General features: G+C 35.8%; 1 protein-coding gene and 1 long non-coding RNA gene across 4 annotated transcripts in view; one reads left to right on the top strand and one right to left on the bottom strand.

Annotated features, from left to right (window-relative positions):
* Nucleotides 1-25,093, bottom strand: part of Tlk (Tousled-like kinase) — an 83,492-nt gene that overhangs the window by 55,504 nt on the left and 2,895 nt on the right. Inside the window, exon 1 of one of the 3 annotated variants that reach the window (XM_086836588.1) lies at nt 21,374-22,519. The exons of 1 other annotated variant lie outside the window; for it this stretch is intronic. In XM_086836588.1, the coding sequence (XP_086692714.1) occupies nt 21,374-21,412 (39 nt within the window). In that variant the 5' untranslated portion in view covers nt 21,413-22,519. Of the gene's footprint in view, nt 1-2,827; nt 3,579-21,373; nt 22,520-25,093 lie in introns of those variants that run through there. One more of the 3 variants, XM_086836587.1, reaches the window with a different exon arrangement.
* Nucleotides 8,284-8,961, top strand: LOC147643156 (uncharacterized). The gene is made up of 2 exons (XR_015272514.1): nt 8,284-8,615; nt 8,676-8,961. It is a non-coding gene; the product is annotated as an uncharacterized LOC147643156 (long non-coding RNA).

Consider the following 25,093-nt stretch of genomic DNA (forward strand, 5'->3'; position numbering starts at 1 on the left):
AACGAGTCGATACGTTTTTGCCATGTTTTCTACCTGACGCGCGCGTCTAACCGCCAATATAACAGGCAAACAGCGAGAGAGCAGGAGAATAAGAGAGAGGCGGAGAACTGTTGACCGCTTGTGGGATGTGGGCCAAGCGAGCAAACGAGACAGGCACACATTCAGTGGTAACAGAGAGAGGGAGACGAATGGCAGAGTTGCCATCTCATCGGGGTGAAAGGATTTATTAAAACTCCGAGAAAAATATTTGTTGGATTAGATGAGGTTGGGTGAAACATTTTTTAAATGTATCAAATTTAAAATTGATTTTTTAATTAATTTAATTATAATTTAATTTAAAAATAAAATGTAAAATTAATTCATTTAATTATAATTTAATTTAAATATAAAAAGTTGACATTTAGCAGTTGGCAAGATGGAAAGTTTTCGTTACAATTTGTCAGAACAAGGAAATAACTAACCTAGATTACAAAATAATATATATTTTAAAAATGTGCAAATCTTATTATAAGTTTACCAAATATAAATAAAAGACTTGGCAACCCTGAACTGCTTTTGAACTCACTCCCACGCTGCACTCTCTACTCTCTCTTTGTCTCTCTCTCTCTTCGTCTCACACAAACACCGACTGTTGCCGGGCACTGCCATATTTTGCTCTGCAAGTGGTTCGCTCTCTCTCTCTCTCTCTCTCTCTCTTAGCCACACTCCCTTACTAATAACCAGCTGCCCCGTCTGCCGTGTGTTTTGGGCCTTGTTTCGTTTCAGTTGCCGTTAGGAGTACGTAAAGCTCTTAATGACAATGTTGAGGGAAAAATTAAACTCTTTATGCTGCCGTTTCGGATTCGGTATTTAGTATTTTTTTATTTTTTTTCGGCTTACACTATATGATCCCTGGAATGAACAGACGATATTTGCCTACACCCGATTTATGAGCGAATTCGTCTGGTGTATTTTGTTGTATGTCGCATATGCGAAATACCGGGTGTTAAGAAAATGCTAGCAGGCAAATCTACCGAAAAAAAACATTACAAAAATTCCACGGCCAGCAGCGAGTGGGATTGAGAAAAAAATAAATAAAAGCAAACAAGACAGGCGTACCCAAAAATAGCAACAATGCAGTGCAAATGTTCTCGGCGATTTCGAAAGAGAAATGAGCAACCGCAAACAAGTACACATATAGTAAGTGATAACTAGGTAAGGCTAGAGTGAGAGGGGGTGGAATACACAATGATTATTATTCGTCTAAGTCATGTTAATTGGCTTGCAAAATATGGCATATTTGTCATCAGTTGAGCGGTTTTTGCCTGCCTTCAGCGGGTGACACGCGCAATATTTAATATTAATTCCCATCTGGTTTCTAGTAGAATTTTCTTTAATTTTTAGTGGCAAAATATATGAATTAATAAATTTTACTTTGAGAAAATTCATGTTTGATAAATCATAGTCTTTAATTTAATTATGTGTCTTCATTTTCTTCTTCGTTAACCTTCACTGTACACACTAATTTTATAGGCTGTGGGAGCCCCTGTGTCGCATAAGGCAAATTAGCGCCCCCAGCGGCCAGTGAAAACAATCAACAGCAGCTCCCCTCCCTCCGCTGTTGCTCTCTTGCTCCCGCTAAATGTATGTAGGTGGTTGGGGCCTGAGTTTGCAAAAGAGAAAAAGAGAGTGGGGAGAGCGAGCGAGAAAGAGAGTGAGAGGCACTGGTGCACAGTTTGTTAAAGTTAAAGTTCGTTGCGGTTTTTTCGTATTTCGTTTTTTCACTTTGCATTTTTACGTTTCGCGTGTCACACGTTTTGTGAAATTTGAATTTGAATCGAATAAAGTTGCTGTTAAGAGTATACATGGGGTATAACAAAAAACGATAAATACCACAGCGTCGCTGCAATGACGCTGCAGTCTACAGAATGTAACAGGCGCCCAGAAGTAGAAAAAAAACGCCAGACGACGACAGCAGCAGCTTGAAAATGAGGGGAAAAGCAGCGAGACGAGTCGGCTCTCGCTCTCTCACCGGTGCTCTCTCCCACTCGCTGCCTCTCTCTCTCTCTCTCTCTCGCTTGCGCATGTGTTGGCCCCAATGGGAAACTCCATTGGGGCGACAGGGACGGATGAGCACTACACTCTTCGGCCGTCTAATTATTATATTCAGGCAAAGCAATGAATGGAATTTGTTGTTGTCGGTCTAAACACAAATTTAATTGAATTAAGGCCAAACTTTGGGTTTAATATGTTTGTTATTATTTATTTTTTGTTCTGGGTGTTGTTTTTTTAATAGTTTGTCTTGGAATTTTGGCAAATGTACACTAGTACACTAGTAAAAAAGACTAAAATGTTATTGTATTTAATGCAATTTTTTTATGGGTAAAATAGGACTACAGAAAAGGCAGGGGATCTGAAATAAGCTTAAAAGGCGCACAAAAGTATGCCTCCAAAACGTACACCTAACAGCAAGGACTGAAGGATCTTAATTAGTTAAAAATGATATTTTACATTATTTTCCTTGAATATAACCCAAATTTAAATTTTTAAAATAATATAATGATAACTTGTCAATAGTTTACATATCTTTCTTTGATAGGAATAAAATTGTTTATGATATATTCATATGAATATAATAATATAAATATTTTCAATTAATAATTGAATGGTCAACAAGTCTATATTTTCTTAATATGCTAACTTTTTGCATTGATTAATTAATAAGTTAATTTTCTATTAATGCGTTAATATTGACTAAATATATATTTATGACCAGATGTTTTCCCCTATACTTTTTATAGCATTTGGATTGAGGTAGTATTCTTTATTTTTCTCTCTATTAGCTCACCGATTTTCCGCCAACAATGCAGGTGCGCTGCAATAGGCCCAAATCGCTGGTATTTCGCTTGCTGCGCATTCTTCAGCTGCTTTCCTGATTTTTCTTCTTTTATTATTTTTTCCTTCCACTTTTCAATACTCACAATGCACACACACACCACAGCACATGCCAAATGTTGGTTTTTAAAGGAAAATTTGTAGTATTTAATTGAGTATTTATAAATACTTGTTAATCAGATAAGAATCACGCACAGCACAAAAACAAAAAATGAAAGGGGAAGAAATATACTACGGATTCGTTATGCCCGATTTGGTAGTTTGTTGCTGGCCCAAGAAAACTCTATATAATTTTCGGCAACATTTTCCAACTAGCTCTTATTCATCTTATCTTCTTTTGATTTTCTTTTTTTGTGTTATTTTCGCTCTCAAAATTCGCGACGCACCGCCGCAGAGATGAAAACCATCACTTCCGGAGGCGCTTCAAGTACTGAGGAATGTAGTAAATACGTGAGTGAGTATTAGTGTATCTGTGTGTGTGCTGGCGAGTATGTATGCGTGTGTGTGTGTCTGGTGCTGGCAGCGCAGTCGCAGCGCTGTCGACGCCGACAGAGGCCGAAGCCAAAGCCAAAAGCACAAGAAAGAAGAAAAAACAACATACAACACGCTAAATAAAAGGAAAAGCTGGGGTAAAGGGAAATCAAGGAAAAGCGTGTCGAAAAATAAAGGAAAATGGTTGGACAGAAAAATTAGCAAAAGGGTGGGGCGCGGGGGGTTGGAAAGGGGGGTAGTGGGGGGGGAGTAAGCCGCGAAAAGAGAAAAGGAAAGGATTTTGTGTATTTTTTTTTTGTTAATACTTTTACCAACTTTGGTCACAAAATCAGGTTCTTATGTGGCTATATTTTCCTTTCTTTAAAAAACTAGTATCAGGTGTTTTACATTTTAACAGTGAATTTTTAAAGCAATATCAGCATTTATAATTTTAAAAAATGAGCTACAAAATGTTATTTATTTAGTTTATTTTTCAATGGATTTATCTAATGGAATATCTGTGCAATTCCTGAACGGCTTAGGGTTATGCTTTAAAGTATATTATACATCTTTATAATAATCACAATTTAATGTGAAGTGTTTTATTAAGATATATTGCTTTATATTCAAATAAATGTAAAATAATAAAATAGAAAATCCTAAATATTTAAGAAACCATTGATAGATTTCTGGTTTAAAAAAATAACCGGTAAACCCAGACAATATCTTTAATAATTTTGTTAGCCAGTGTTGCAAGTCAGTGTTACCAAAGCTGTTTGTGGTGGAGAGGTCTCTACCAGTGTGCCCGTATTTACATCAATCCCAACGAGAGCTCCTTTCATAGAAAGTTGCCAAGAAGTGTCTGGTTCTCTATATCTGCAACTCCGGTTAGGTTTTCACCATCTCCCCCCTGGGCACCTATTGGGTCTTCTTCTTTCGGCCATTTTCCACCATTTTCCGCTTTTTCGCAGCCACCCCGTCCCCCTCCGCCCTCTCGATTTTCTCTGCTTTTCCACTAAACTGGTTCTGTAAGTTGGAAGCAGAAGCAAAAGCAAAAGCCACTCTGACACAGTTTGGAAAAAAGCAGCAACATCAGCAAAAAGTTGATGACAACAAAAAGAATAAGCTTAGCAAACTTGGAGCTCAGTTGGAAGTTGCATGTAGCATGTTGCATGTTGCATGTGGCATGTGGCATGTTGGAAGTCACTCTTTGCCCAGCTAACGGCAATCGAACATCAATCGAATCACGATTGTGAAGTGGGGTTAGGTTGAGTTAGGTCAGCTCTTAAAATATCATACTAAATATACACATTATTTAGATGGAAGCGAGAGAGAGGAGAGGGGTTACAGGTTAAAAGTGAACTTTCAATTAGCTTTAATTTGACTTGAGACGAAGGCTCACCGATATAAGTTGTCATACTTATTTAATTAACCTTTAATTAGGTTAGAGGCAAACTTTGATTTCTGTCATCGTTGACACATGTCCATTAAAGACAACAATTACTAACTAATCCTATTTCGAGAGTAACTTGTTAATTGTCAAGTATCTAATTTTAAGTAAGTATACAAATATAAATATAGTTTAATTTTGGTGATTAAGTAGTAAGTCTTGAAATTTGATTTGGTTAATAATTAAGACACTCAACAAGAATATTCTTCTTTCACAATTAAATTTTAAGTTTGGATTTAATTTAATTTACTTATTTTAATGCGGAAATTGGAATTTTGTAGAGAACTTTGAATTGTGGTGTTTTTTATATTAATAACCCTAATTAACTATATTTGAGGAAATCAAAATAATATTCTTAAAGTATAAACTTGAATTTGTAACATTTTTATATTATTAAAACCTAATCCCTAATAATAGGATAATATTTTGACAGAAAAATAATATTACATAATAACATAACAAAAACATAGCACAATATATTGAAAATATTTATACTTTTGATGATGACCTAATATTTAAGTATCAAAAATATTATAATATATTGATAAATGAGCAATATTATTGGTCATTCTTGTGATAAAGTTTGCAGAGTTTTTGATTTAGTTTAAATATAAGTACATTCTAATGATTACTCAAAAAAACTATGGCTTCCTTTAAAATTATATACATTATAAAAACATAGATTTTTTACTAGTTGCTAATTCGGAACTTTGTTTTTGAAGTCGAACAAAGCCAGAAATTAGTTTTCAGAGATTTTGTGTAATTACACCCCTTCGAAATTTCTTAGTTTTAAAATTTAAATCCTTGATTTATGATATGAATTTTTGTTTTCATAAAATTATGTTATTTAAAACTTAGTTAATTTATCATATATAAGCCCATTTTGTAAGTTTGGAAAGTCAATTTGAAATTAATTCAATTAATTGACTTAAGAAGATCTCTTTCAAAGTCATAGCTAACCGCAATTTAAACTTTTCCCACTTGTTGCTGGACACTTTGTTTAGTCAATCATCTATCTCTATGCACACACACTCACACACACATTTACACACACACTCACAATATTTAACACAGATTTTCCCGAGGAAACTTTGCACAAATTAAGACAAGTAAAAGTAAAATGTTGTGCTTCTCTGGTTTCCTTTGTTTTATGGTTTAGTTTGGTTTTTGTTTAATATTTTATTTTTGGTAATTAATATTTACCAGCAGATTTCTTAGTATCATATGAAGAAGAAGTAGAGGGATAAGCAGAAGGAAGCCGAAAGAGAGAGAAATGTCTTAAGACTTGCACTTTTTTCCTGGGGGGGCGGCGGAAGGGCTTTCTTCCGCTTGTCTTGAGGCAGCTGCTTTTCCGGGTTTCTTAGTCGCATGTGTTGGTGTGTTGGTGTGTCTGTGTGTGTGGGTTGTTGTGCGGGTTTAATGCGGGTGTGGTTGTGTTTGATGCGGGTGTGTGTGTGTGTGTGTGTGTAGGGATACCGTTAGACCGACAACAGTGACAACGGGAAAACCAAACTTAAAGTGGCAACAACTTCTGGATGTGAAAGCCTTTCTCTACTCTCTCTCTCTCTCTCTCACTTACTCTCTATCTCTCTCTAGGGACTGCTGTTGCTCTCCTAGAAAGAGATGGCCAGAGAGTGGCCAAGAGCGGGATGGGTAATGCGGGGGAGTGAGTGTGTGTGAGAAAGAGTGATGAGGGGGGGGGGGGTCGAGGGTCGTCCATTCGTTGTGAGTTATGAACACACAAAATAGGAATCAGTGCACAACAACAACAATCACACCAACAACAACAACCATTACAACAACTACAACAACAATCACAACAATTACACCAACAACAACATTTTTTGGAACGAATGCAAAAACCGAAGTGCAGTTTTCCCAAAAACGAAGTGCAACAAAAAAAAGGAAAGGTGGGGAGGGGAAGAGGTTTTAAAAAATCCTACAAAATAAAATTGAGGAAAAAATATATATGTGATGTGCATTTAATAAACACACCAATACGAACAAAGCACAAAAATTTGATATATCGGAAAAGGTTTTTCCCTCCCCCCGAGAGATAATGTGCGTATGCGTGTGTGCGTGTGGAAAATGGGTGGAAAAGCCTGGAAGAAGAGACTGCATCAAAATGGATGCCCTGCTCAAAAGCTGCAACAGCTGACAAAAAAGGGCAGGCAGCGAAAAAGTGATGGCGGAAAATGGTGAAAAGCAAGAGAGATGCCCAAAGCTGTACCAGGAGGTAAGCAAAAGAAAATAGAGAAAAGTGTAAAGCGTGGGCGCAACAGAATGGCAGAGAAAAAAAAGAAATGACAGAAATGCTGTAAAAGGAAAACGCAGGGAGGGAAAACACAACGGCAAATAAGAAGCAGAGCCCCAGGCAGAAAAGTGATTGTAAAATACGGGAAAAGTCTAAAAATATTAAATTTATGTATGTATATATAAAATAATAAATATCGATATTTTTATATGAGAATTTATTTCGAAAAATTAAAACTTCAAAACCTCATAACTAAGACAAAATAGCATTAATTTTCATTGGGAAAACACTCCCATGTTAGTTTTTTTTAAATTAATAAATCTGCTTACTTCATTTAAAATTTTACAAATTTTAAATTTTTCTTCAAATTTTTGACAATTTTAACGATGGAACCCATTATAAATATTTGAAAAAATTAAAAAAAAAATTTTTCTGTCTGAGATGGCCATAAAGATTCGTCTGTTGATGCTGATCAAGAATATATATGATTTATAGAGTCGGAAATGGCTCCTTCACTGATTAAAATTATATTTTCCGCTGCAAGATTCTTGAAATTGAAATTTTTATGATAATTTTTAAATATTTTTTTGGGACAATCATAGTGTAAACATTGCATAACTTTGTCAAAAATGCATTAATGTCAATTCGGAAAGCATTTCTGTATTAGATTCTTAAAGTTTAATAAATCTGCATACTAACTTTTTTAATAAAATGAAATCTAAATTTTTGTAAATTTTTGATAATTTTAACGATGTAACCTCTTATAAAATTTTGAAAAAAATTGGTAAAAATTTTGTTCTGTCTGAGATGGCCATAAAGATCCGTCTGTTGATGCTGATCAAGAATATATATGATTTATAGGGTCGGAAATGGCTCCTTCACATTATTACCACCTTCTGACTAAAATTAAAATACCCTTGTAAGGGTATAATTAAAGAGTTTTTAATAAAAGGATAATTATGAAAGATTTATGACACTTGAGAAAAATGGACTTAAAATTAAAGCTTATGGAAGAAAAGCAAAAGCTCACAGAGACATACATTCTTTCCTTTACAAAAATATTTGCAAATGCAAAGAAGATGGAAGGAATTCAGAGTTCGTCCTCACAGGTTCTGTTTTTCCAGAATTTTAACAAAAGCCAAAAACCGACAAAGGGCAACAGCGAAATGGGGGAAACGGAAAATGGGGGAAATGTGGAAATGGGAAATCGCAAATGGGAAAAGCGACGACAAACAAAAGCAACCAACCGAAGAGGAGTTGCGCTCGTCAGATCGTCATCGTTACCACATTGCCATCGTGTTAATGGGTTGGCGGCTGCCGAAAATTTTCCACGATTTTCCACCAATCCACCGACGATGGCAGGACCCAACAACTCTCCTTCTCTCTCTCTCTCTCTCTTTCTCCTAGAGCCTAGAGACACCCGCCGATGTATGTACACACACCATCCAGTTTCGTGATTGAGGACCGCCAGCCATCGTCGTCGTTTGTTCCTTGAGCTGCTCCTGCCTCCTCCTGCTGCTGCTGCTGCACCTCCTCCTGGGGCTCCTGCTGCTGCCCCATGTCCAAGTGTGTATGTGTATTTGCAGCGCGCGCATCCTGCACTCATGCAACTCACGCATCCCATAGATACACCCACTTGCACACTTGCAGAATACGAAGACCCCCCAAAAACATGGACATCGAGCCAGAGAGAAATGTGCATCATTTGTGTGTCCCAGAGTTACGAACGTGAGATACCCATTAATATTTGGTTGGTGGAACCATTAACCTTTGCCACTGGTTAAGCTAATTGGAGAAATACCTTTGACTTCGGATTAAAAAGGAAAATTTACACAGAACTCTTATATGAACTATCGACAAATATATCACAATCAATATAAAAAAAAATATTTAAAAAAAATGCTAAAATAAACATATTATTTAGAATAATTTGATTAATATTTCTTTCTTTATACAGGTTTGATATATATATATATATATATCGATTTATTTAAGACAACTTTTAAATATCGTTTTATATATCGACTTCAAGGATACGATACAGCATCGTTATATCGTTATGGTTGAAATATATTAAAATATCGAAAGACGTTTAAAAAACATTGCAGCTTCGGTATATAGATATCCCTAGTATGATTGCATTTTGTTTTTATTTAAATTATATTCCAAATGATGTATAAATAGAATATACCCTTTAATCTCTACTAATACCCAGTGTTCCTCCGCTTGGCATTTATAATCCCTGCCGCCTGGGAGAGAATTATGATTTCTGGGTTAGAGCCCAAATGTTGCCAAAGGTATACATCATATAGACGAATGCGTGTGTGTGTGCCACGCCCCTTACTGGCTTCTACTTTTCGGCTGTCAAACAATTATGGCTACTTCACTTATTAGCCAAAACGGTCTCTCTTGCTCTCTCTCTCACTCACTCACTTGAAAACAAAAGATTCTTCGGTGGAGAGGAGTTACGGAAAGTTACCTGCTACCGTGTACTGAGACTTGGCAATCGAGTGATTATGTGATTCCTTGGTTATGTGATGAATTTCAAATTGAACCCACAGAGGGGCATAAATAGGACAAGAAAGGCAGAATGGGTTAAGAAGGTAGATGATGCAAGGAGGTTAAGTGCAGAAATCGGATTGATGGCACTTCTTTTATTTTGTTTGAAGGGATATAAGAGAAGGGGTTTTAAAGGGTTTGTTTATATCATATATTAGGAATATAATATAATATAATAATAATATTACAAATATTTTAAAAGATGCTTAAAAATTCGCAAGTCTGTAGTCGGAGACATGGTCACCCTAATGATAGAAGGTTGGACAATCCTTGATATATCCTTTAAAGAAATTGATACATTCAAAATAATAGAATCTTAGTATGACCTTATTTTGTATTTACTTTTCTTTTCCACAATACTTATTATATAAAGATATACTATAAATATATACATACTAAAATTATTACTATTATTTTGAAAGTATAAATTTGTTTTAAGGATCTTTTTGTTTTTTCTTTAGCATATAGATTTCTTCCATTCCATTTTAATAGAATTTAAGTATGACCTTATTACTTTTTTACTTTCCCCAAAATCTGTTTTTTATTTAAAAATCTAGAAATAGGCATATAATTTAATTTAATTTAAAATTCCACCTTGAAAGAAATTTGTATTTTCAAAATTTGTACTTTAAAAATAATAGATATTAGTATGACCTTAATTTGTATATATTTTCTTTGTTTTGCCTAAAAACTTTGCATTTCAAATTTAAAGCCGACAGAGTAAAAGGCTATGATTTATGTATATATACCCAAAAAAAACTAAACTAAGCTCCATGGACGGGACGAGGTCGTGGGGGTAAAAGGGGGGGTCCAATAGGGTGGTGTGGGGTTATTTCTAAAGGGTGGTTTCACGTTCTGTGTTTGTGTTTAGGGCAAGGCATTCCGTCATCATGACTGTTGGTTGCATTTGGCTAACAGAAGGGGGGCCTTTGCTGCTGCTGCTGCAGCAAGGGAAAACTCAAGGGGGGGTGGGGTTTTCAAGGGGGGCTTTCGGTTTTCGGGTTCCGGGTTTTCGGGCGAAATTTTCAGGGGTCAGTGAGGGTGTCAAGGGGGGCTTTATCGTATGTGCGTGAAGGTAATAGACACAAAACTGAGGCTGTTCCCAAAAGCTCTGTGTTGAGTTTTCAGCCTTGTGTTGTTGCAGGCTGCTGCTGCTGCTGCTGCAGGTTGTTGCCTATGCTGTCGCATTTCCCTGGAAGTGTGGGAAAACTAAGCTACAACAGCAACAAAACATTTTGCTAAATACACACTGGAAATGGCAGTCTCCACAGCTTCCACCTCCGCCTCGCTCTCGCTAGAGAGCTAGAGAGAGAGATGCTGCAGCTGCTGCTGCTGTTGCTGTTGCTGCTGCATGTTGCACATTGGAAAACTAAGCCCGCCATGAAAAGTGAGAAGGTGGAATATGGCGAAAAGCGAAGAGCTGCACTCCCCTTCCCCTCCCCACCTCTGGGCGATAGGAGAGCACAGCTCTTCCTGTATTCTCTCGCTGATTTTTCCCATTTTCCGAAATTGTAGCCAAAAAAAAAAGAGGGAAAAGGAAACGTGATAAAAGCCACCTATTTCGCGAAGCTTCCAAAAAGAACTCGCAGGGCATACAGACAGATATTCGCAGGAAAAGCGGAAAATTCTGGTCAAAATCATTATGTTTCCTTCGGTAGTTTTTATGTATATATATTTTAAATTGAATTCTTACCCAATTGTAGAAATTTCTTATTTTATGCAGTTGATAATGAAGCATGAGAAACTCACCTGGAAAATAGAGATAAAAATCGAATTATATTACTTGCAAGGGTATATGAAATACTAAGAGAAATAATAACTAATGATTTTTAAGTTTATTTTTTCTTAAGATGATAGCAAACTTGTTTATGATTTCTGATTTTCCGAAACTCTTTAGGTTATATATTTTCAATATGTTTTTAAGAGCTTAGCAAAAGTAAAAACTTACTAAGAAATATAAAAAGCATATTCCTTTTGCCTATTTATATATACTAACTTTTATACTTATATTATTTATATTCTTATAATTATATATATCCTAGTACAACAAGGTTAAGCCTATATTTATTGAACTTATTCAAACTCTTTGCGACTTTCTACTTTGGCTCACGCCATGAAGTTTGATGCCCACCCATGTTTTATATGTAAAGGTATAGAAGTATAGAAACAGACTAGACTTCTTCGAACTCCCAACTTGTATTTGTTTAAGCTTGAAGGCCATTTGACACTTGTTTAAAGTCTGATAAAACAGCTACAATTCCACGAATAATAATCACTTCTAGGGCTAAGCCCATATAACATATCAAATACGTATCTGAAAGTGGAAATCCAAGTATTTTTCCTTGTACTTCTTTTTTTTTGCTTAAGCTTTTGCAAAACTTGGACTTGGGCTTGGACTTTGGGAAAGAGAATGAGAATTTGTTGGGACAAGGGACCAGGGGCCCGGAGGTGAGATAGATGACGACGACGACAGATGGTCAAAAGGAATGTATCTGTATCTGTATCTGTATCTGCATTTGTGGCTGCTGTCCGCTCTGTTTGTGTGTGTGTGTGTGTGCATAGTATCTACAACAAAACACAAATCAAAACTTGGTTGAAACTGCAGGCGGAGGCTGTGTGTGCTGCAGCTTGCCCCATCGACAGCAGCAGCAACAACAAGCTTAACTCAACTGAAGGCTGAGGAGGCACATACATAACTAATAGATACATAAAGCCGTATCTTTTGGGTGAATGAACTGTAATGAGAATGTGAACCTAGGCACCAGTACCAGCACCAGCAACAACAGCAACGGCCAGACAGCAGCTAGCTACAACACACCGATGACGTTGTCGTCGTCGTCGTCTCAGTCGCAGTCAGAGCATAGTCACAGCAGACCACTGGAGATGTGGAAAATAGCAATGTAAAGTGTGCAATTCAAGTCCGTACTGTTGCTGCTGCTGCTGCTTTTGTTCCTGCTGTTGCTGCTGCTGTTGTTGTTGCTGCTGTTGTTGTTGCTGCTGCAGTTGTTGCTGCTGCAGTTGTTGCTGCTGTCGCTGCTGCTGTTGTTGCTGCTGTTGTTGCAGTTGCTGTTGTTGCTGCTGCTGCTGTTGTTGTTGCTGTTGTTGTTGCTGATGTTGCTGCTGATGTTGCTGTTGTTGCTGCTGGTGTTGCTGCTGTTGTTGCTGATGTTGCTGCTGCTGTTGTTGCTGCTGTTGTTGCTGATGTTGCAGCTTCTGATCCTCATGTTGCTGCTGCTGCTGCTGCTACTGTAGCTCGTATTATTGTTGCCATGTTGCTACCGTTGTTCTTGATGCCAATGTGGCTGATATTACTCTTAGATATATCCGATAGATAGCTTTAAGATGACAAATATAACTTGGAAAAGCATCGCTAGATTAACTCGCCTACTGCTGCTGATGCAGTATGCATTGCAAACTTCACTTACAAAGTTATACTTAAAAGATTATAACAAATACATATATTATTATAACCAGGGTATCTTATAGTTGAGCATATGCCACTGTAACTCTCCTTCTTCATTTCAAAATGCTGCTGTTGGCAACCGAAAACTGACCGACGCAACTATAGCGGGCATTGACCAACAGGGAGAAGCAAATCGTGGACTTGGTAGACAGGTAAAAGCCACTTACAGAAACAACAACAAAAAATAAATTCTTCAATCAAGATTCTTTGCGTTCTTAAATTTTGTTCTTAACAGTAAAATGGCATAAAATCAAAAATCAAGAAAGGAAACTTACTTTGGTATACCAATATTTATATACCCTTGCAGTTTGTAATTGAATTATAGGATTGAAATAGGAATTATATTTATGATATTTTTATATGAAAATTTATGTCGACAGATTAAAGTTTAAAAATCACATAACTAAGTCAAAAATGCATTAATTTCAATTCGGAAAACGTTCCTGTGTTAGTTTTTTGAAGCTTAATAAATCTGCATACTCCATTTAAAATTTTAAAAATAAAAAATTTTTGTTCAAATTTTTGACAATTTTAACGATGTAACCCCTTATAAAATTTCGAAAAAATTTGAAATTTTTTTTTTGTGCCTGAAATGCCTAGATCGATTCAGCTTTTGATTCTGATCAAGAATATATATGATTTATAGGGTCGGAAATGACTTCTTCACATCGTTTGAAGCTTCTGATTAAAATTATAATACCCTGTAAGGGCATAAAGATTGTATCTAAGAATATTTCTATTACGCCCTACTGTAAGCTTAAAAAATTAAATAACAACACAAACTCTTCCATTTTGGCCCCATATTATCCATTTAGTGTAGCCCTACTGGTAAGGACCTCTTTAAGTGTGACCATGCCATGCCACCTTTAAGCCCATTTCATATCTTAATTTGTGTTTTCAGTATTTTTTTGCACAAACCCCACCAAATAAGTGTTCTTCAAGAAAAAAAAGGCGATAGGGAAATTAAGGGAAAGCTTGTCGCTAAAGAATATACAAAAAGTGAAAGAAGGAAATGCGATTGAGGCGATAGAACTAACAAGGAGGCTGAAGGGCTGAACCAAAAGCTGGAGCACTTGAGCTCGATACATGGAAGAAGGGGGGTGATATTCGGGTCCCCCGGCGAGTGCATATATACAAACACACAGAGGCATAGATGTGCTATGTACCCGAGACCAGATACCCAGATACATATGTATCTCGCTATCTGCATCTCTGCATCCGCATCTGCATCTGGAGCTGAGTCTGTATCTGTATCTGTATCTGTATCTGTATCCGTAGCTGTTGCTATTGCTGTTGCCTGTATCTGCATCTGTAGCCGCGATATGAGGGGGTAAAAGCGAGGCTTATAACTATGTGCAAAGTGCTGCCGGTTGAAGTTGAAATAGCGCTGGACCCCACCTATCACACACACACACACACAAACACACCCATCCACCATGACACACCACATCATCCCCACTATCCCTACCAACAACCATTACCATCCTCATCCCCTTCTAAGCAAAGTTCTGGGCTTCAAACTAACTGGCGGCGGAGTGATTCTGGGTGCTGATTCCGATGCCAATGCCGATGCCACTAAAGGCATCCGCCCGAAATGCGTCGAGCGGTGCGTTGCCATGCAGCAACAGCAGCAGCCGGCGATGTGAACTAAAGCCACCGAGCCACTAAACCACCCAGCCACAGAACCGAACCGAAGCGAACCGAATCGCACCCCAACCCCCAATCCCCAATCCCCAACCCCACCCACTCAACCATCCATCCAAGCGCCCATCCACACACAAGGACACGGGACACACGCACACACATGTGGCAGGGCTTTCCCAGCTATTAGAGATGAGTGCGTGATTTGAAGAGCAATTAAAAAAAATATATATTATCGAACACTGGATAAAACTATACAGAAATCAGGAAAGAAGTTATGATATCCTTATGAAATTGTGTCTAAAAGTTGTATGTAAATAAAAAAAATAATAAATATAGTAACATAATAAAAACACCACATTGTTCATACTAACAAAAACAAGAAATTATAATAGTACAAATTATAATAGCTAAAAAGTATGATACGATAGTTCATGGATGTAATAAAATCTAACTCTAATCTGAGATTGAGAAAGTAAAGTGTGTATTTAGTGCAACATAAAGAAAATGTAACAAGATAGTAGAAACATTAAGAGGTATACTAGGAGCAATAGTAGGAGAAATAGTAGGAGCAATACTAGAAACAATAGTATGAGGAATAGTAAGAGAATAAATAGGAGCAAAAATAGGACGGACCAGAAAGAAAACTAACTTAGGAAATCCGAATTTGATATAACCTTTCAATTTGCAATCAAGTTATAGGTTTTAATCGGAAATCAATCAAAACTAAGCCTTAAATATTAGCATTTAAACATTTATTTATTATAATTTTTTAATGACAATTTGCCAATTTCATAGATTTAGAAAGATCAAACTATATGACAAATCTCTATGAAAAATCAAAGTTTAAAAAACTCATAACTAAGCCAAAAATGTATAAATTCTAATACGGAAAGCTGTCCTATGTTAGTTTATATTATGATAACAAATCTGCGTACTCCATTTAAAATATTAAACAATTTTAATTTTTTTTAAATTTTGAACAATTTTTACGATGTAACCCCTTGCAAAATTTTGAAAAATTTAAAACAAATTTTTTTTTGTCTAAGATGGCCAGATCGATTCAGCTGTTGATACTGATCAAGAATATATATCATTTATAGGGTCGAAAGTGACTCTTTCATGTTATAACAAGCTTCTGATAATAATATAATCATGAGAAATCCTATATAAGTATGATTATCTTTAATTAACAACGCTCAAAAAGTTTCCAAATCAATTCATTCATAAAAAACAAACCCACCTAAACGTATTTTATAACAAAACTAATAATATTAATAATAACTCTTTCAATAAAGTCATTTACATTTATATTATCAAAGTCCCTAGACCATCATCAAATCAAGTATTTTGCGTACATTTCTTGCAGGACATTTCTACTATTATCTTGTAGAAACAATTAGGAGAGCCCTCGTATCTAGTAAGTGTCATACTTACATATGCTCCCAACATTCCTGCATAACAAATTGATAACCATTTTGCAATAAATACCCCAGAAAACCGCCACGCAACCCCAAAACTCCCAAAACTGAAATGTTGGAGTGAGAGAGAGAATTGTTCTAATCCGCTAATTTTCAATTGCCAAAATCCATGCGAATCGTAATCTCCGTGGTGCTTGTGGAATATATGTACATATATGCAATATCTGTGTCCATGTGGGTTTTATGACTGCCAAAATGTTGGGCAAACATTTGAAGGGAGCAATTGGAGTTATACATACAGAATGGTTGACAGCCGGCGGCAGCGAGGGGAGTAATGAATGTATGGGGGGGGGAAGGTATTTGGGAATACATTATATATATTAAATAAATTTTCACACATTATAATAATGAATTTAATACACATAAATGGAAGCTAAAGTATTATAGCAGACCAAATGAAGATCAAATGTGAGAAAAGGAGAAAAAGGATAAATATATCGTGTATGGTAAAAGTAGAGAGGACAGTCTTCAAGTAGTTAGATCTTTGTGATCTATATGAATACATCAAATAGATTTTATCACTATATTTTAAAATATTATTTGCTATCCGTATCAATTTGATTATTTTTAATATAATATAATTTTTAAATTAATTAATTAATTTTACTAATCACCCCTCGCCCTTTATTATAAATTTGTGCGAATAAGCGGGTGTGTGGGTGTGTGTCCTTTCGCACACACACACACGTGTAGTTGGGTGTGTACATCCTTTATAAGCAAACAAAATGCAATTATATAAATATGTATAATGCGCTGGCCAACAATTCTCATTATACAAAAGCCACACTACTGTGTGCGTAAGTTGATATGAGTGTGTAGTAGTGTAGTGTAGTGTGTGTGTAGTGCATATGTGTAAGTTCAGTTGCATATACTTAACGCATATGATATTAGTTCTGGCTTATGTATATGTCAGCGACCAGGTTTATGTATATATAATATATATACATCAAATTATAGCAAGTTGCTCCTAATCCCGTGGCAAATGCATCCGATTTCAATCGCCTCCCTTTTTGCTCTATGATTTAATTATGATGTGAAATTAACTTTAAATTATATATTTAATTATAAAATTAGAACTTGTTTTTGTTGCTTAAATTATTATTTAATTTGTGAATCTTTAGAAAACTGGAAAAAGAAGTTCCCATGAAACAACACACTCAACATTAAATTTTTTACATTTATGAATAAATCATTAAATGATTCTAGTTCAATAATAAAAGTATATACAAGCTTGTTTTCAGTTGCATTTGGCTTACATGGCGTATTCTTAATATCTCTTGAATAGTAAGTCATCATAATTGACACAAAGATTACATTATTATAGGAAAAAACCCCGCTTTTCTTTCCTCAGTTTTTTTAAAAATGATTTAAAGATTATCAAAAACCATATATGAACCATATAAATATATATAAATATTGAAATTACACATTTTCCTTTATGCAGCTTTATTATAGCTTTTACAAGTCACAAAAACCCTTCAAGGCTAAACAAATTGTTGCATTTTTCACTACCACAGCGCCACCTTGCGACAGAAAACTGCAAATTCCCTTGGGTGTGCGTGTTTGTGTGTCTGAGTTAAATAAATTACAAAAATATAACCAAAAAAGGGAAAACACAGAGCAAAGGCAAAGAAAGCGGCGGCCAAAAGGAGGAGAAGGATAACAACAACAAAAAATCTGACGTTGGAAAAGTGGAAAAATAGGGAAAGGCATGGTCATACACGGCTAGGGGAAAAGTGTGGGAGCGGGTCGGTGGGTGGGTAGTGGGTTTTTAGCAATGCGTGTGAGGAGCCCCTCCACGCCCACCACCACTCCTCTGCAGCTAACGCCCACCCGAAGTAGTATATAAAAGCGAAACATGCTGAAAATGCTTACATAAGCACGAAAAGAGGCGACTCTCAAGGGGCCGTGGAAAAAAGGTGGGGGTGGGGTGAGGGAGGCCTTCAAATATGCTGAGGAAGGGTTGGAAGGGGCTGCAAACTGAAGCTTTTGCCCCTCCCAAAAATGTATTCCCGTGTATGTGTGAGTTGCATACATTAACAACAACACCAACAACAACACCAACAACATCACCAACAACACCAACAATAGCAACAACATTCAACTGTAAATATTGAAAAATTCCATATCCGTTGTGATGTCAACTCATACAAAATGCGACAGATGGCGGCACCTACGAATAAGCCACCCCCTCAAGCTACGAACCACCTTCACCCATGCCCCACCCCCCCTTGATACCAACCCCAGCCAAAAAAAAAAAACCATACTTCCCTCGTATCTCTTTTGTATCAGCAAGACAAAAAAAATACAACGGGGAATAAGTAAAATAAGCCGAGAAAAAGCATCGAAAAAAATACATACACATGTAAGTACAGTGAGGTTTCAACATATAACACATAATAATAATTAGACTTTAATATTTGTTTTTAGACAAACTTTCTTTTGCTTTTAGCCATATAAGATTAATTACGATTTCTCATAAATTACAGCATAACTAGCATAATTAGCATCATATACTCATCACCCATCTTTCTTGTTTATTAAATTAACACAGCTAATGCTTTTAAATTATAAATTAGATTTTAGTTCAAACCAATTGGTATAAACGATTAAATCAATATGTGAAGTAATTAAATTTAGACAAATAAATTGGAAAAGGGGAATAAGTAGTTTTTTTAATCCTTTTGCCTTAGGAAAGCCCCACTGTAATCCATTGTTCTCCAGGGGGCGCCAGTGTGCCGCAGTTGTCGTCGCCCTTTGTGGGCATCAAAAGCCTAAGACCTCCCCGCGCAAAGTACCCCGTAAAACCCCCTTAGGCAAAACTCCACCCCCTATCCCTTTTCTAGGATACATTTTCCACTTTTAGCCACGAAAAGCTCGTAAAACAAATTTCATTTGCTTGTAATTTTTTTTAAAGACATTTCTCCCTGATTACATTTAAGCAAATGGGTTGTTTGCAAGCTAATCTTAATAGAAAGTTTAATGCAAAAATATAAATTACTAGCCCTAACATAATCACAGACTTTTACTGTCTTTTTCTAAATACACACAGATATGTAATAATATATTTATAATATATTTGTTCGATCCTTCCCAATTACACATATATGCTACATAAAAAATTGTATCCATATAGCTTTAAAATTGATAAATTAAGCTTCATAGAAACGGACAGACATGGCTAGATTGACTCGGCTGTTGCTAATTTTTATCATATTTTCGCTTATTTGGGATCAGAAATAACTTCACTGCATTGCAAACTTTAAACTTAAAGTACCCCGTAAAACCCCCTTAGGCAAAACTCCACCCCCTATCCCTTTTCTAGGATACATTTTCCACTTTTAGCCACGAAAAGCTCGTAAAACAAATTTCATTTGCTTGTAATTTTTTTTAAAGACATTTCTCTCTGATTACATTTAAGCAAATGGGTTGCTTGCAAGCTAATCTTAATAGAAAGTTTAATGCAAAAATATAAATTACTAGCCCTAACATAATCACAGGAATCATAGACTTTTACTGTCTTTTTCCAAATACACACAGATATGTAATAATATATTTATAATATATTTATTCGATCCTTCCCAATTACACATTTATGCTACATAAAAAATTGTATCCATATAGCTTTAAAATTGATATATTAAGCTTCATAGAAACGGACAGACATGGCTAGATTGACTCGGCTGTTGCTAATTTTTATCATATTTTCGCTTATTTGGGATCAGAAATAACTTCACTGCATTGCAAACTTTAAACTTAAATTTGGGATTGGTAAAGTTATAAAAAAGTTATATTTCAGGGTCTCAAGTAACTATATTTTCATGACGATATTTACTTTTAAACCTAATTAAAATTAAACCTCTATCAACTTTCAAGTTTGTTGCATTTTCATTTATGTAAAAAAATTCCATACAATATATGTATAGTTGCTGGCTATTATTTTCCCCCTAATTTTCTTCACACTCTTTTTTTTACTTCATTTGCATATTACCCCCTCCCTCTCAATTTTCCTCTTTCACCGTCTCTTTTCCTTTCCATTTTCCTCTCGTCTTTACAGCTTCTGTTGTTCGACTGTTAAGTAACAGTCATTTGAGAAGAGAGAGAGCAAAAAAAAAAAAATACCTTTTGCATTTTAGGTCAGGTCGCAAAATCTATGCAGCGACTAGTTTTTTTTTTTTTTGCTCTGCCTCTTTACTTTGTGTCCGCCCCTCTGTCTCCCTATCTTCGCCTACCTTCCCCCGTCTCTTCTTCTTCTGTGTTTTCTTCTGTCGTCGTAAGCTTGGCGGCGTATAATTTTCATGGCAAGTTCATTGAACTTGCGAATATTTTTTCCCCGTTTTTTTCAACTACTAGTTTTTTGTATTTGATTTTTTTTGTTTTGTTTTGTTGTTGTCCAAGAAATAAGTGGCCAACTAAGAAAAAGAAGTTGAAGAAAAGGAAGCTAGGTAAAAAAGTAATTTGTTTTGGTTTTTTTTCAGAGGCTCTTCTAAAATCTATTAGATCTTTTTCCTATGGTTATTTCCCAAGTTTAGTTTCCTTTTAGTTTGGTTAAAATTAAATAAAAATTTTTTTAAATGTTATAGAAACACCACATTGTAGATATTAACAAACACAATATATTAAAATGCAATTGCAGTGTGAATATTCAATTATAAAATATGTAAAAATTATGTATCGAAAGTTAATCGATAGAATAAGTTGGGGGATCTACGTAGAGATCGAGATTGAGAAAGAAAAGTGTATATTTAATAAGAAATATAGAAGATTTAATAAGCAGAAGAGCGTATACAATTATTTTAGAAGCTTTTCTTCTTAAGTTTTTGTTTTATTAAATAATACTTTATGTACAAAAACATCAAGCTATGCAATTACAGGGTATTTATTTTATAAATTTGATTTTAAATTAAACCTTTGCTTAGAGATGGTTGTCCATCTTAAGAGTGAATGAATTTTGGTATCAAAAAATAAGGTAAAATGTGTGTTTTTCACACTTTACACAACTTCCTACTATCATTTTAGTGGCCTGACCTGCCACACCTCCTTTAATCGCATTCCCTAGACATTTTCACAACCTCTTAACCCCAAAGCGGCTCTCCTTTCTTTAGGTACTTTTTTCGCCGAGTTTTTCCGGCATTTTTGTTCGCAATTTTCTTCTTTTTACCGAGTTTTTAGGGACTAACCTTAAAGCGGCTCATTTTCCGCTGTTTTACCACGGGCATCTCGATGGATTCTCTCTCTTTCACTCGTTGCCGCTCTCTCCTCTTTCTTTTGCTCTTTCACTGGCGTTGATTTTCGTTTTCCTTTGTGCTTTTGCTTTTATATTTGTTTGTTTCTCGTGTCTTTTAATATTTTGTTTGATTTTGCCGTAGTTTTCGTAAACTTTCATATAGATTTATTAAAGCGATTTTGTTCATTTTTCTTGGTTTGTAATGTAAATTTTAATTTCGGCTAATTTTTATATATTTAAAACACACTTTAAACATTTGCACTGCAAAAAAAAATGCTCACAAAAAAGGGAAAGACAAATGCATTTTGCTTGCACATCTGTTTCCTTGGCTTTTTCTCTCACTCACTCTCTCTCTCTCGCTCTCACTTCCTCCTTCAGTCTCTTTCTCCTTCTCAGTCGCGCCAATGACAACAACAGTGGGAGCAGCGATAACGATAACGATAACGATGACAACAACAGCGGCGACAGCGACGCAAACCGCGAATGTGCAACGCCAACGGAAACTGAAACGCCATTGAAGTGTGGAAAAACCTTGGCTGGAAAACCGATTTTCCGGCTTCGCTCTATCTCCACTCTTTCGCCTATATCTCCTCTTTCTCCTCCTCCTCCTCCGCCTCTCGCTCTCTCTCTTTTTGTGTGAATTTTTCTGGATTTCTTATGTACTTCTTTCTATGCTTTCCTTCCACGCTTTCAGCAAGTTCTCCCCGTCCGCTGCCCTCTGCTAACGTCGACCGAGAGCGCTGCTACTGCTACTGCTGCTGCTGATGGTGCTTCTGCTTGTTGTCGTTATTCTTTTCCTGTCTCCTTTTCTCCTACTACTCTTTCACCTCCTCTCCTCCTCCTGATTCTGCTCCACCTTATTGTTGTTGTTGTTGTTGCGGCGAAATATCGGAGGCAAAAACAAGGACGACAACGAACAACGAAGTCCAACAACGAACCGTTTACAACTGCCGGCGAACGTCGCCAAAAACGCAGCTTCGTCTGCTGCTGCTGCGCGCTGTCAACGTCGACAGCGGCAGCAGCAACTGCAAAGTCGACGGTGGCAGCGTTGGCATTCAATGGATGCTGCGTTACGAAGTTGTTATTTTATTTTGCATTTCTTTTTCTTTTTTTTTACACCCTCTTATAAATTTAATCAGAAGCTTGCAATGCAGAATAAGGGAGTTATTTCTGACCCGATAAAGTATATATTTATACTAATCAAGCATCAACAGCCTAGTAAATCTAGCATTAGTTTGATCCTAGTCTAACTTTGGAAACAAGTTGGAAGGAAGTTCTTTAATTGGACATATTTCCATTGCAAGTAGCATAAAATGAGTGGGATCGAACGACTATATAATTAAGCTGTCATAGAACCAATCTAAAAAAATATTTTGTATTAATTAAATATTTTAAATATTTTTAAACAAGAAAGGAACCTAAGTTCGGGATGCCAAAGTTTATATACCCTTGCTATTGAATTATATATCATATCGGAAATCAATCATAACTTAGTTTAAAATATTTTCATATTTTTAATTGATGTTATCTATATTTTATATGCCAGTTTTTCCGAAATATCTAATTTTAAAAATCGCATAACTCGGCCAAAAAAATCTTAATTTTAATTCGAAAAGCTTTCCTATGCTAATTTTTATTAGGTTAATAAATCTGCATACTTAATTTAGAATTTAAAAAATGTAAAAATTTTTCGATTTTTTTTTTACAATTTTAACGATGTAACCCCTTATAAAAGTTTGAAAAAATTGATAAAAAATATTTTTCCCTAAAACATGGCTAGATCGACTCGCCTTTTGATGCTGATCAAGAATATATATAATTTATAGGGTCGGAAAGGACTCCTTCACTTAGTTTTAAGCTACCGACTGAAATAATATACCCTGCAAGTTTGTAAATAATTATGTTGCTTTATCAACATATTTTTATCTATGTTAATTTCTTTTCTAACTTATTTTTTAATCAAGATATTTTTTAATATTGTTTATGTCCTCTTTAATTTTCAGAATAAATAATATTTATAATAATTCACGGATTTTAATTAAGCATATTATATCCAATAACCTATTAACTATCTAATATTTTATATTATTTATCAAACTGCATATTTTGTTGTTGTAAAAAAAGCCGCCTTAACTTTACAGAACATTAACAGCAGCAGGAAACACTCGCCGGCTGCTGTTGCTGTCTTTTTTTTTTTTTTTTTTTTTTTGTTAGCTTTTCTCGCTCCCTGTTTACCCGCTGTTAGCCGCTGCCGACGCAAAGTCGACGTCTCTGTTGACAGGAGGCCAATTAAATGTTACGCCACATGCGAGAGATGTGTAATAAGTGCAGAGCAATGTTATGTTGGTACATACATACATCCCAGTGGAATTGGTGGATTTTATGACTGGGCATCATCTCAAAGAAAACTGAGAGAGAGAGAAAGAGAGAGAGCTGTGGATGTGGGAACTGGACCTATATTTGGCCAGAAATTCGCATTTGGATTGCGTGCCAATTGAGTAAAACAAATTTTTAAACGCTTGTATGAGGCGCCCAGAAATTGAAGTAACATGGAGTTAACAGAGCCAGTGCCGGCCGTCTGCAGCCAACAGTGAAATGTTAATAACATTTTGGCAATAACATACAGGCACAGTGGAGTTGTTAACATAAATACTTAATAAATATTTTAATATTAAATGTCTATGCATAAACTTTAAACATTCTGTATGATATTATTAGTATGTAAAATAATTATGCCTTTGCTTGGGGTTTTGTCTTACCAATGAGATTTATCATTTTAAATTAATATAAAATTTAAGTTAATTTTGCTTAGTACCTTTTTTGACACTTTTTTTTTTGCTTTTTGTTAATCAGAATTCTGCTATCTTTGCTAGATTAACGTTTCTTTTGCTCCTTCCCTTTCTCTTTTGGTCTCCCCTGTCTCCCCGAAATTCTTCTGTCGCTGACGTCGTTGCTTATCAGCTGTTCTTTTATTTGTACTTTCATTCCATTACACACGCAGGCACACACACCACACACACACACACACACACACACAAAGGCACAGGGGAGGAGAAGGACGTGGGAATGCAAAGAGAATCGAGCCAGCCACCCACCCAAAAAAAAGTTACAGTGAGCACCCGAAAATAGTCAACACTCTCTTTTATCATTATTTTTTTTTTAGTTTTTAAACTTTTGGTATTTAAGCCTTTTAATAAGTTTGATAATCAAACCAAATACCAACCAACCCAGGAGTATAAATTAAGGTTTATTTACCATTTGAGCTTTGGTTATAATTATTTATTAATTTATAAAAATTTAATATTCATTTAAGAATTTTTTGGATATTAAGAAACCGCAGAAATATGTTTAAATTATTGGGCATACATTATTTATGCTCATCTTTCACTGTTGTCCAAGTTACCTCGACTTTACATTGGTTCTTTCTACCGAGAGCTCACTGTAAACGAAAGAAAGCCAGGGAGAGGAGAGGAGAGGAGAGGAAAGCGGCAAAGGGTGGCAGGTGGGCGGTGCAAGGAGGAGGAGGAGGAGGACGATGAAGGAGAATGGATGCGAATGTATAGGCATTTCAGGTGGGTGGTGCAAAGTGGGCAATGTAGGCGAAACTGAATCTTTATGTACTTTTATGTACTACAAGTTCTGTGCATTTATGTATTTACTGTATTGTGTGTGT

Source organism: Drosophila serrata, unplaced genomic scaffold (assembly GCF_035046125.1).
Source record: "Drosophila serrata isolate PLE 108 unplaced genomic scaffold, ASM3504612v1 contig_285, whole genome shotgun sequence".
NCBI classification, from domain to species: domain Eukaryota; kingdom Metazoa; phylum Arthropoda; class Insecta; order Diptera; family Drosophilidae; genus Drosophila; species Drosophila serrata.